The sequence below is a fragment of the Juglans microcarpa x Juglans regia genome, chromosome 8D (assembly GCF_004785595.1).
Source record: "Juglans microcarpa x Juglans regia isolate MS1-56 chromosome 8D, Jm3101_v1.0, whole genome shotgun sequence".
In the NCBI taxonomy this organism is placed as follows: Eukaryota; Viridiplantae; Streptophyta; class Magnoliopsida; order Fagales; family Juglandaceae; genus Juglans; species Juglans microcarpa x Juglans regia.
Genome location: NC_054608.1, coordinates 4,119,480 through 4,132,979, shown reverse-complemented (window position 1 = coordinate 4,132,979; position 13,500 = coordinate 4,119,480). Strand labels below are relative to the sequence as shown.

The 13,500-nt window shown below is 32.7% G+C and overlaps 1 protein-coding gene across 1 annotated transcript; it reads left to right on the top strand.

The window, feature by feature from the left end:
- Positions 1-6,552: 6,552 nt before the first annotated feature.
- LOC121243316 (protein ALP1-like) lies at positions 6,553-8,533 on the top strand. The gene has a single exon (XM_041141419.1). The coding sequence runs from the start codon at positions 6,696-6,698 to the stop codon at positions 8,271-8,273; it is 1,578 nt and encodes a 525-aa protein (XP_040997353.1). The 5' UTR covers positions 6,553-6,695; the 3' UTR covers positions 8,274-8,533.
- Positions 8,534-13,500: the final 4,967 nt, after the last annotated feature.

The following is a 13,500-nucleotide window of genomic DNA, read 5'->3' as shown; positions in this document are numbered from 1 at the left end:
TCCTTTCTAAGAGTTTTTCTGTCCAAATTCTCTGCTTAAATTTGAAAAGAAATAAACATAAAACGTGCGTTTGTGGGTGTTCCAAATAGCATTAAATGCCTATTAGATGCTATAATGTTCACACATTGTATATATCTCTAGGAAAATACCATTCCTACAGAAAAGTCATGCAGCTAATGCTAAGGAATCTCAAACGTCTTTTCAACTCCTCATGGTGTAATCACGACAGCGCATCCCAAAACGACACCTAACATGTAAAACACATGATCCTTGTTGGCCGTCACGTATTCATGTTTTGCTTTGACCCATTCTCCATGCAATTTAAACAGTTTTTTTAACAGATCAAAATAGATTGGCCAGCTTCAAAATAATTCCTAAAAAATATCGTTTCTTTTTTAATTGGTAATCAATGAGGAAACCCAAGTCGCACGTTTTGCATTACTTTGCAAGTGACACGAATGCCTCATCAACCCTTCCAATGTAACTTCCTTAACTAAAATCCATATTCAAGACAATAACCCATCAATATAATGTGATAAGATAAGTGCTATAATCATATAGAGATTTCATAAAAATAAATATATAAAATAATATGGTTTCATGTAATTTGTTAAATTTATTTTACATTAAATATAATTTTATAATCTGACGTATCATATATAATAAATACAGTATATAACATAATTAATAAGAAAAGTATGATTCTAATCTTTAACCATAAGGTATAAAGACTGATGGGGAAAGTCAATGTATCCATGTAAGCTTTTTCAAGTCTCAATCTCTTTAGACATCTAGCTTATGAGGGAAGTGGGCACCCTTTTTCTCTGGAGACTTTGTGGTGATCTTAGGACATGCAACGTATCTTTTCTTTTTTAAAAGGGTTTCATTCACACCAACAGAGTTGGGTTTGAATACTTTTGGCTGCAGAAGAAGTAAATCATCCACAGTAGACTAGTTTTTCTATCTGTAATAATATTTTTTTTTTCAAAATATTCCCTTAGATGTAAAACTTGTCATCTTAATAGTTAATATATTTCATTTATTCGTTAAAATTTATTGTTTTAATATAAATAAACTTTAATTTATTTTTTATAAATATTTTGAATAATAAAGATCATACAAAATAAACTATTATTTTTATACCATATTTACACATAAATCTATAAAATCTGAGAAATACTCTAGCTACAAAGTGATTATACAAAAGTAATCTGACAAATTGATGTGACTTGATGTGGTTCATCAAATTGTAAAGTTATTTTTATTATAAAGCATATATGACGGATTACATGAAGTCATGTCAATTTGTGAGATTATTTTTATATAATTCTTTTGTAACTGTAGCACTCTTCAAAAAGCCTTCATCTCTCTTCCATTTTTTCATTATTCATTAAAAAAAATTACCAAGTTTTACATCTAAACATATACTTGAGCTATATATATTGACGTGTGTTTTGCTACACAAAAAGTTGGTGTCAGTATGTTAGCACACCACTTATAGTGAAACACATTATAACTAAAAAAAACTAAAATACCAATATTTTTTTAGTATAGTTTTCCACATCAGCAATTTGCACGGTGCGTAGCAAATAACTTTTCTAAATAAAATTTATCTTTTGACATATTCCTCAACTTCAATACCTTTGGAAAAAAGCAATAAAGATGCTTGATACGATTATTTTCTCTTTTGATTTTTTTGATTTATATTTATTTTTTTAAAATCTGGCCATGGATTTGCAGAGGGTCAAAAGGTAGTGTATATTGTTGAATTTTGTTACCTGGATGGAGGTCTCATCTGAGGAAGGAACATGTGAACAGTGAACCCCACTCTACGCTCTCCCCTCATCACTGATAAAGAAGGAATTAATGAATAAATTAGATATTATCAGTTTATTCAACGAGGTTGGAGGGATAGTGAGTTAAGATGAAAGTTAAAAAAAATATTATTAGAATATTATTTTTTTAATATCATTATTATTTTAGAAATTATTTATTATATTTTGTGTAAAAATTTTAAAAAATTGTAATGATTAGTTAAGAGAAATGTATTTTGTATTCAAACCTCAAGAGAAGTACTATAATTACTAAAAAAAATCTTATAAAAATAAATTTATAAACTGATATGATTTCATATGATACACTGAATCTACTTTATAATAAAATAATTTTACAATGTAACGTATCAAATCAAGTCACTTCAACTTATAAGTTTATTTTTGTATAATCTTTTTATAACTGCCTCGTTTGTTTTCGCAGATAATATATGATGAATTGAGATTAAAATTAAAAATTAAATAAAATATTGTTAGAATATATTTTTAAAATAAATATTATTAGAATAAAAATTGAATTGTTGAAGTCAAGAGTGGTTAGGCCCAGTTCAAGCCCATTCAAACGATTGACTTACTATCTCTCCATCTCATCGGCCAACTTGCCTTGCCATGAATGAATCCCCCAATTAGAGGGGATGCTTAATCTAACAATAATCTTTTAGAATTTATGAATTACATTAAGAGAGAGGTGATAGTTGCAGTCATGAGTGAGCAAGCGTCGTGTCATTACTTTAAAAAAAATAAATAAATATAGAATCTACATGAAAATAACATTAATTTTTTAATAGTGGACCCTACTCTTTTTCAAAACGATTGTATGGTGCGTGTGCATTCTATGACTATATGTAGTATTACTCTTATATAAAATGATATTTTGAATAATGTTATACACCACACTCTTATCCTATTTTGATCATTCTAAGTAGTGTGGCACATTCATCATCATTAGATGATAAAGAAACACGCAATAAACAATCATTTAACGGTGATAAATATTCCACATTTTACTTAATAGGATGGTAGTATGGTGTATAAAATTTTCTATTTAAATATAAGTTACAATACCGTCGAGCAATAAGTGTTGTCTACATTTATCACATAATATAAAACTAGTCAATTTTAATCGTCGGACTACATCATAATTAACAAACGTATTGAAATTCGAAATATAAGACCATATATCATGATGCAAGTTATGATCAGTATTAAGTGAGCTCAATAATAATCATTATGAAGAATTTTTAAGTCATTATATTATAATTTATGGTCCCAATAAATACAGAATGGCCAATAAAATTGAAAAAGACGATCAATATCTCTCCATCCCAAAATTCTCACACAATGGTATTTTTGATTTGTTCTAAAACAATGTTAGTCTTAGAATAACAAAACAAGAAGCTTTATTATATCCTAAGTACAATTTTCTCAAAACTCTATAGGACTAGAAAGAAAGGTGACAAAATATATTCTGAAAAAAAAAAAAAAAAAAACATCTTTACGATAGAGCCTTGCTTGTAGAATCTAATTTGATATTCTCTTATACTTCACTTTTGTGATTTCCCAATTTTCCCTTTAAATTTCCCAACATCATGGAAATCGATTTGGGATCAGTTTTAGTTAAAATTAAATCAGTCGAATTAAGATGCATGTATATGATTTGCATCTTTAACTCAATCTCGTACTCCCTCCCGCCGCCCCGCGCTGGGGCCAGGAGGGCTCAATCCCGTTCCGCACTTATATATTTTATTATATAAATATATATTTATATTATACATATTTATAAATATTTATTATTTATACTATATATAAATATAGTAATATGTATTAAGAAGAACTTTTATATAATATTTTATGTAAGTTGTAATGTAGTAGGGTGACTCTTTTATAGATTTTCAAGACAATATAAGAGTCTCACATTATTTAAGTGTAAGACTTATATTGTGAAAATAATCTATAAAAAGGTCACTCTATTATATTACAACTTACATAAAATATACACTAACAAATTTAAAAACTATATTATAGAATTGTCATATTTATAAATTTAAATTTATAATTTAGGTTTAAAAATGTGTCTTTGATCAGTTTTAAATTTGAAAATAATTTTTAAATCTAGTAAACTAAGGTTATGTTTAGATATTAAAGTCAGTTGAGTTAAGTTGAGTTAAGATGATAAAATATTGTTAGAATATTATTTTTTTAATATTATTATTATTTTAAGATTTAAAAAAATTGAATTATTTATTATATTTTATATTAAAATTTAAAAAAATTATAATGATGAGTTAAAATGAATCGATAATCCAAATAAAGTTTACAAATAAGAGATAAGAGGCGGAAAGGGGCTATCCCGAACCGAATGGTGCGGGTAACACTGCTATCTTGTACCGTTCATTCCAAAAAAATCACCCCACAAAAGTTGAAACAAGATATCAAATTTGGCCGACCAAAAGTGGGTCCAATTTTGCAACTCCATGCACACTTTGCTTTGTGAACATTCCGAAAATCGGCGAGGAAGACTGACTTTGGACAAAGTACATTCAATGTATGTATATTATATATATTATTACAAAGAGGATCCCGACGTCTCATCCCCTTAGCCAAAAAGGAATTGGGTGAAAAAAACAGACCCACAAAAATCCAAAACCTCGTGTAATTCCCCCCCTATGTCACCGTCCAACGCCTACTCCCACCACTGCCCTATCAAATTCTACTCCTATCATTGCTAGAAAAAATTAAATCGTGTAGTTGGCAAGCAACGTATAATTGTTTTTTTTTTTTTAAAAAAAATTATTATTAAAATTTAAAAGTTTAATTTTCTTTTTATATAAATTTCGTATTTATTCATTATTTTTAAAAAAATTACGTGACATTTACGTATTCAACGACTATAAATATTGTTTCTCAATAATATATACAAGACTCAATGGTACAAATCTTATACAAGTCGTTTATAAAAAAAAAAAATGATTTGTACAAGTATCAAATAAATAAGTCATACGTAAGCATTTGTAAAAAAAAGTGAATCCACCGAAAAAAAAAAAAAAGTATGAAAAACTCACTTTTTCTTTATGGAACCCACTTTTTTATAAAATATTTGTATAAAATTTGTATATTTAGAGCTTGTATCTATAATTACTCATCACTACTATATGTTTATATATTTATATATATTATTATATTATCAAGTTGGTATGCAGAGCAACATTTATGTGACTTAAATAGTAATATTTAATTTATTATATTTAAATTTTAAAATTTATCTTTTAGATTAAATTAAATTATATAAATATTTTATTCAATATGCTCTATATTACAACTTGATAATGGAATTTATATATATATATATATATATATATATATATATATATATATAATATACATGCATGCATAATCCTACACACTCATTCCCAAATCGAGCAAAGTCATGTTCACACCTCTCCGACTTGGCAGTTGCTTTCTTATATATTCTATCGACAAATTTATTTGTAAGTTTGTCTGATATACTTAAAATATTGTTGATATAACCGTTTACTACTTCAGTTTTAATGAAACTAATTAATCTTATTATAGTAGGTAGTGTGCTACATACAAGATTTTTATATATAAAATAAATGTTATAATATTTATTGATTCTTGCATCAGTGTCCTGGATATTAAGAAATGTTAATAATATTATACGATTCATTTTATGTATTTACTTCTTTTTATTTTAGAGAGTCACAACTTGTCTAATCATTTTCATTGATTTTAAATTTTAATATTTTAATTAAGAATCATTTTCTGTATTTTAAAAATAAAAGTAGCCTGGTTTTTTTAGTATAAAATAATTATTTTCTATATCTCAAAAGTTTAAGTTTAAAAGGTTATTAAAATAATATTTGTTTAGAAATAAATCTCATAATTATATCTCATCTCATTCCATCTCTTTTTTAAACATAATTAAAATATAAAATTTTCAAACTAATTATTACAACTTTTTCAAATTAATAATTATATTTTTTTTCAAACTTTCAATCAAAAAATAAAAATAATTCAATTTTTTTAAATCTAAAAATAAAAAAATATTATAAATTTATATTCTAATAATATTTTAACTTTATAATATTTTTATTCAATTTTTTTACTCTCATTTTTCAAAATTTAAAAAATATTTAACTCAAACTAACTCATTATTATTCATAAATTACCTTACTTTTATTTATAAAATTTACATCCCATCTCACTCTCCAAATAAGCTTTAAGGTAATGTTGGGATGTTAAGCTGAATTGAGTTGAGTTAAGTTGAAATGATAAAATATTATTAGAATATTATTTTTTAATATTATTATTATTATTTTAAAATTTAAAAAAATTAAATTATTTATTATATTTTATATTAATATTTAAAAAAATTATAATAATAAATTAAAATAAATTAAGATAAATTAACTTACCAAACGAAGCCTAAAATCTATTTTTCTAAAACTAACAACAACGCATGAAGTTTCTCTCATATTGCTATTCTTTATGATCACAATTTTAAATAAATATGAAAGGTTTTTAAATAAATAAATAATATTTTAACTATTCTATTCAATTTTTAATTTTTATTTAAAACGGTCTCCATTTCCTCGCTGTTAAACGGGTCTGAGTGTGATGGGAAGTCCAATCCATCATAAATATGGTAATGATTTCACATTATATAAACCCCTACGACTCTGACACCTATCTATTTCTCAAACTTCTTTCATCTTTGTGTTCACATTGCCTAGTTTCCGTTCACACCTGTAATCAAACATTTATAGGACAAGTCGAACGCCATCCTTCTCTCTCTCTCTCTCTCTCTGTAGTCTGTTATCAGCGCATCCTTGCTTTGTCTACATGAATTTCCCTTCTGTTCTGAACGCAGAAGACTTATCCCATTTCTACAGATTGATCCAGAGCTCGTTTCCACAAATGAATGATGCAAGTGACGATAACAGCAACAACAACAGCAACAACCGAAAGCGGCAAAGAAGAGGTAGAGAAGAAGACGGAGATGGTGAATCCGATAGAGAAGCCAACAATAAGAAAGAGTTCAAGGGTATTCTGACTTCCTTCTTGTTGTTGGAAGAGCAAGAAAAGCAGGACCAGGAAGAGCTGGACACGGCCTCAAATGAGGAGAAGTTATTCTTCGAGTCAAACCATAAGAAAAAAACCAAAACCATGGTGGAGTACTACTCTAATCTCCAAGATTATTACAACGAAGCCGAAGAACTAGACCGTACGAAGCGGAAGAAGTCCCGGCTTATGGCCGGTGCGGTGGCCGTGGCCGCGGCCTCTGATGGGTTTGAAAAGATTGATAAAATGGATAAGCGTGGAAGCAATAGTGTCGGTGGTGGTGGAGCCTCGGGTCACCATCGGAGATTATGGGTGAAGGACAGATCGAAAGCGTGGTGGGACGATTGTAACAGCCCGGATTATCCCGAGGAAGAATTCAGGAAGTACTTCAGAATGGGGAGGGCCACTTTTGATCTGATATGCGAGGAACTCAATTCAGTTATCGCCAAAGAAGATACTACTCTCCGAAGTGCGATTCCCGTTACCCAAAGGGTCGCTGTTTGTTTATGGAGATTAGCCACCGGCGACCCGCTTCGACTTGTCTCCAAACGCTTCGGACTAGGCATATCCACTTGCCACAAGTTGGTCCTCGAGGTCTGCTCCGCGATTCGGACCGTGCTGATGCCCAAGTACTTACAGTGGCCGGACGAGAACGCGTTGAGGAAGATCAAAGACGACTTCGAATCCATTTCTGCGATACCCAACGTGGTGGGGTCTATGTATACGACGCATATACCCATTATTGCGCCCAAGATTAGCGTGGCGGCTTATTTCAACAAGCGGCACACGGAGCGGAATCAGAAGACCTCGTATTCGATCACGGTTCAAGGTGTGGTGGACCAAAGAGGGGTATTCACCGATGTGTGTATTGGTTGGCCTGGCTCAATGCCCGATGATCAGGTGCTAGAGCAATCTGCTCTTTACAAAAGGGCCAATGGTGGACTTTTAAAGGGTGCGTGGATTGTTGGGGGTTCTGGGTACCCTTTATTGGATTGGGTTTTGGTACCTTATTCGCGTTCCAACCTGACTTGGCCTCAGAATGCATTCAACGAGAAGATTGGGGAGATTCAAAGGGTTTCCAAAGAAGCATTTGAGAGATTGAAAGGCAGGTGGTGTTGCTTGCAGAAGAGAACCGAAGTCAAACTCCAAGACTTACCCGTGGTGCTTGGTGCCTGCTGTGTGTTGCACAATATCTGTGAGTTGAGGAATGAAGAAATGGATCCGGAGCTGAAGTTTGAGCTTGTTGACGATGAGATGTTCCCCGAAGATGCTTTGAAATCGCCAAGCTCCATGAAGGCAAGGGATGCCATTGCTCATAATATTTTGCACCATGGAATTGGAGGCACTCGTTTTGTGTAGTGTAATAGAGTATCCATTTTAAACCAGTGGTACTGGGATTCTTTTGCTTATTAACTGTCATAATTGTGTCATACAAATCAGCCATCCTTATTTGTTGAAGGGGCTCTGTATAAGGTAAAATAGTTGTCCCTCCCACAAAATGGGGATGCTTGTAATAGTCTTTGTAGGGTTAAGTTATACTTGAAAGATCACAGAGACATGTTTTAACTTAAATTCCACACTTTGATTCACCAAAATAAGAGACAAAAATATTCAAGCAACTTGACATTCTTTTATAGCATGCTTTTGTTTTCAATGGATACTGAATCTCAATGTCGTAAGAAAGTTACTTCCCTGGTGTGCATGATGAATCTGATTCTTGTTTGTCATTAGTGAGAGCTTGGGGAGTGTAAGACAAAGTGGCTCTGACCATGATAGTCTGATGTTGTGCATTTCAGATTCTTGAGTTTTTGAAATATTCAGTGCTACCAATAGGTAAAAGATGTTTGATTGAATTGCAATTGAGCTTTTATCTGGATCAGCTGGTTTATGGAACTCAGTGCTGCAAAACCATTAGGAATAAAAGATTATTCCACAGGTTTGGTTCCATCTGGGTTAGAATTTAGATTGCAAGGTTATGCATAAATAAAAGAGAAGTGTGACAGATAAGCAGATGTAGGATGATGAGAATGGTTTTTAAAAACCCCAATAAACTAGAGATATTTTTCAATTAAGATTATTAACTAATATTTTCGTTTATTTTTATAATTTATTTCAATTTATATCGTCTAATCATTATAATTTTTTTAAATTTTTACATAAAATAAATTAAACAATTCAATTTTTTAAATTTTAAAATAAAAATAATATTAAAAAATATATTTAAAAAATATTTTATTTAAATTTAAATTTTAATCTTATCTCATCTGTCAAAATAAACGAAGCCATTCGATATTTAAGATTTGCTTTTTGCACCTTTACCCTCGAGCTCATCTCTCTCTCTCTCTCTAGCTGGGATTCCTAGCAAGAAGGCACTAATCTTGCACCACGTCACTACATGCTTAGAATCTGGCGATTGTTTAATTCTAGTGGCTTCCATATCTTTCTTTACAGGTCAGTTCAAGATGATGACATCCTTAATTAGTCTAATTGTTTTGTCATCTTTAGTGATTAACAACTTTCCTTCCACACTAGAGGGTGGAGAGACATTGACCCATAAAAAATGGCGTTTAAAAATCACTGGTCGAAGTCCCATTGTATTTAGTCTCTCTCTGTCTCTTTTTCCTTAGAGCTAAAGATGAATGTCTTCAACTCTTGTATTAATAGAAACATTTATAAAACAAAAATAAATAGTATGCTCTTTACACCGATTTAAAATAGAATAATTCCTTATAAAAACTATTCCAGCTGCACTCTCTCAAGCTATAGTCACATGCATATGGTTTATTTGATTAAAAATTATATTTGTAAAATCATCAAATAATTGATTAGTAAATAAAAATTAACAAATAATTTCAGTAATTTGATATCAACCAAAAATAGAGAAAGAATAATGATTAAAACTTTATGAATAACACTAATTTTAACTTATAGTTCATCTTATACAACCTGCATGCTATGCTAAAAAAATACAATGGTCGTCATTGTGGTCGTCATCTTCTACAATATGATCCCCTCTAATTTATGACCCACCACGTAACCAGAGATTGTATATGGATTTTGAATTTTTGGTTGTGAATACTTAATTATTTTCTACATACAGTCTACTATTATTCACAATCTATTTACTATTTTTTTATTACTATTCACTATTTCACTACTATTCATATATCGTGTTATGAAGCCGGCGATGGTAAACCCTAATAGAGAAGAGAAGAAGGGGCTGTGAGTAGAAAAGTAGAAGTGAAGTATTCGGGTTTGAAGCAAGTGAAGTGTAGAAGGTGAACTGGAAATGACATCGTGCTTGAAGAAAGGAAAGTCAAGTCAAAACGGTGCGTTGCGGTTATAGAGAACAGGGGCAGTGTGTGTGTGTGTGTGTGTGTGTGTGTGTACGTTTAAGCCTGGGAAGGGTTTGATAATGTAATACACACCGTTTGAGTTTAAAGACTTCAAACGGTGCGTTGGGGGGTTCACTGGGTTAGAATTTATAGGTTGGGTTATATGCGCCAAACGTTGCGTTTTGGTTGCACCTACGTAAGGAGTCTGTCAATTTTATTTTTGTTGCAAGTTTTGAGTCTGTCAATTTTATTTCAAGCCTTTCATGGTCAGTTTAACAAATGTAAGAGTTAGTTACATGTCTTGAAAAATGAAAGAATAAAGGAGAATCAATGAGGAAGAGAGAGCATCATTGAGAATATTGTAGCAGTGATTTCTGTAAGGAGGTTTGGGAGCCCTCGAAATACTCCCATGGCAATACAGAATTCTTCTAGCAATTTCTTCAAGCATTCTGGCCTTTATCGTGCAGTATCCTTCATCCACATTTCATCATCTTCCTTCATTACATCAACATTCATTCGTTATACACAAGCAGGTTTTTAACAAGTGGTACCAGCAGCCATACGATCCTACCCAGAAAATCCCACCCAAATCACACCCAAACAACCACTAATCCCATCCAAACAACCACCAAACCACACATTCTACCTAGCCATACCTTCATTTCAAGACCAGAAAATCAATCTCATTAAACTATATACCACCATGGCTGACAACACCCATTCTAAACACCAACAACAACAACAAAATGATACTCTACAAGCTCAAATAGACTAGACTAAACAAGAACTCAGTGATGTCAAGGTTGATGTTCAAGAGATTAAGGACATGCTACGTACCTTTTCCACCCAACAAAACAATCCTCCACCTCCACCCATACACCACCAATTCCAAATAGAGTTTGAAAACTAGGACCCAAGAAGATTTAATTCCAGGGGTGTCAAACTGGAATTTCCTCATTTTCAAAGGTCTAACCCAGCTGCTTGGCTTTTTAAAGCCACTCACTATTTCGATTTCCACCAAACCTCACTCCCTCATCGTTTGTTGATAGCCTCTTACCACATGGAAAGAGAGGCCCTTGTCTGGTTCCAAGAAGCTGCAGATGGTGGTTTATTCCATGATTGAGAGATGTTTTTCAGTTCGTTACTTCTTCGCTTTGGGCCTACAACATATGACGATCTAATGGAGGCCTTGACGAGGTTGAAACAATCCAATACTGTTGCTATTTACATGAGCCAATTCGAAGCACTGTCCAACCGAGTGAGAGGTCTCTCAAATTCTCACAAGCTGAGTTGCTTCCTTAACGGCTTGAAAGATGAGGTTCGCATTCCAATCTGTATGTTAAATCCTGTAAATTTAAATGCAGCATATAGATTAGCTAAAATGTAAGAGGAATATCTTTATAGTACAAAAAAATTCACTAAGCCTATGGGGGAAAGGGCCAATGTCGTGGGAGGGGGGAATTCTTTCCAAGACTCCTACTCTGGAAATTTATGGAAAAAACCTATGGGAGGCACTAAACCTGTTTATTTGACGCAAATGGACGAAAAACTTCGCAAAAGTTTGTGTTACCATTGCGATAAGAAGTGAAACCTGCTGCATAAATGTAAAAGTCATAAAATCTATTTGTTGCAAGGAGATGAAGATGGGAGTAATGAAGAAAAAGAATTGCCTAGTGAAGAAAATAAGGAGTCAAGTCAGCACAAAAAGGAGTATCAAACGGTGGAGATACTGCCTAACAATAAAGAAGAGCTAGAGATTTCCTTGGATGCCATTTCAGGAACCCCCATAGTGAGAACCTTGTGCCTACTGGGTAGTGTCAAGGGGGAACAAATGGTGATACTAGTGGACTCGGGCAACTCACACAATTTTATTGACTCTACTTTAGCCACAAAGTTGCAACTGGCTGTCGATTATTCCATTAATTTGAGGGTGAGAGTAGCTAATGGGCAAGGCTTGAACAGTGAAGGAATATGCAGATTTGTACATTTAAAGGCCCAAGGTAGTTTACTTCAACCTCCTCTCCATTTATTAGATCTTGTTGGCTGTGATATTGTTTTTGGAGTCCATTGGTTAGAAACCTTGGGTCCTATAACATGGAATTTTTTCAGGTTATTGGTGAGTTTTGTGTGGGAAGGAAAATCAATAGAATTAAGGGGGTTGAAATTAAATTCCTCGGTGGTGAAAGATAGTGACAAACTGTTGAGGGCCACTATGGCTAAAGGGAATGACATTTTTTTAAAAATTGTGTGTGAGGGTGGAAGGGAACCGAAAGATGAGAAGTTGGATTGGAAAATTTCTGAACTGTTGGAAGAATTCAAAGATGTGTTAAATGAGCCTAAATGATTACTCCCACCTCGTACCCATGACCACCAAATAATCCTTAAGGAGAGCACCCAACCTATAACCAATCGACCCTACCGATACCCCTACTACAAAAAAACTGAAATAGAGAAGATTGTTGCTGAATTGTTGAAGTCAGGAGTGGTTAGGCCCAGTTCAAGCCCATTTTCCTCACCTGATTTGCTGGTTCGAAAAGCCGATGGAAGTTGGAGACTTTGTGTGGATTATAAGTCCCTTCATAAGAAAACAATGAGAGCAAAGTTTCCTATTCCAATCATATATGAACCGATAGACGAGCTCTTTGGTTCGATAATTTTCTCTAAGCTTGATTTAAGGTCGGTTTATCACCAAGTATGTGTGGTGCCTAGTGACATTCCCAAGACTGCTTTTCGGACCCATGTGGGTCATTATGAGTTTTTTGTGATGCCTTTTGGCCTCACCAACGCTCCAGCCACCTTCCAAGGGTTAATGAATGATGTTTTCAGACCCTATTTGAGAAAATTTGTGCTTGTATTTTTTGACAACATTCTGGTTTATAGAAAATCTCAAGAGGAGCACTTGGTGCACTTAAGGGAAGTCCCAAATGTGCTAAAACAACACTGTTTGTAAGCAAAAAAAATTCAAGTGCAGGTTTGCAGTGAATGAAGTAGAATATTTGGGCCATGTGATCAATGATAAGGGAGTGATGGCTGATGCCTCTAAAATTGCCACAATGTTGGACTGGCCGGAGCTTAAGAATGTGAAGGCCTTAAGAGGGTTCCTAGGGCTCACGGGGTATTACCAAAATTCTTCTGTAATTACGGTTGATTGCCGCCCCTCTTACCTCGTTACTAAAAAAGAATTCTTTCTCTTGGAGTTTAGAAACCAACAAGGCTTTTACAGCACTAAAGTAGGCTGTTTCTCACCCACT

Excerpts from the sequence above, each read along its gene's own strand:
- LOC121243316 (XM_041141419.1), top strand. The coding sequence starts at position 6,696 with ATGAATTTCCCTTCTGTTCTGAACGCAGAAGACTTATCCCATTTCTAC.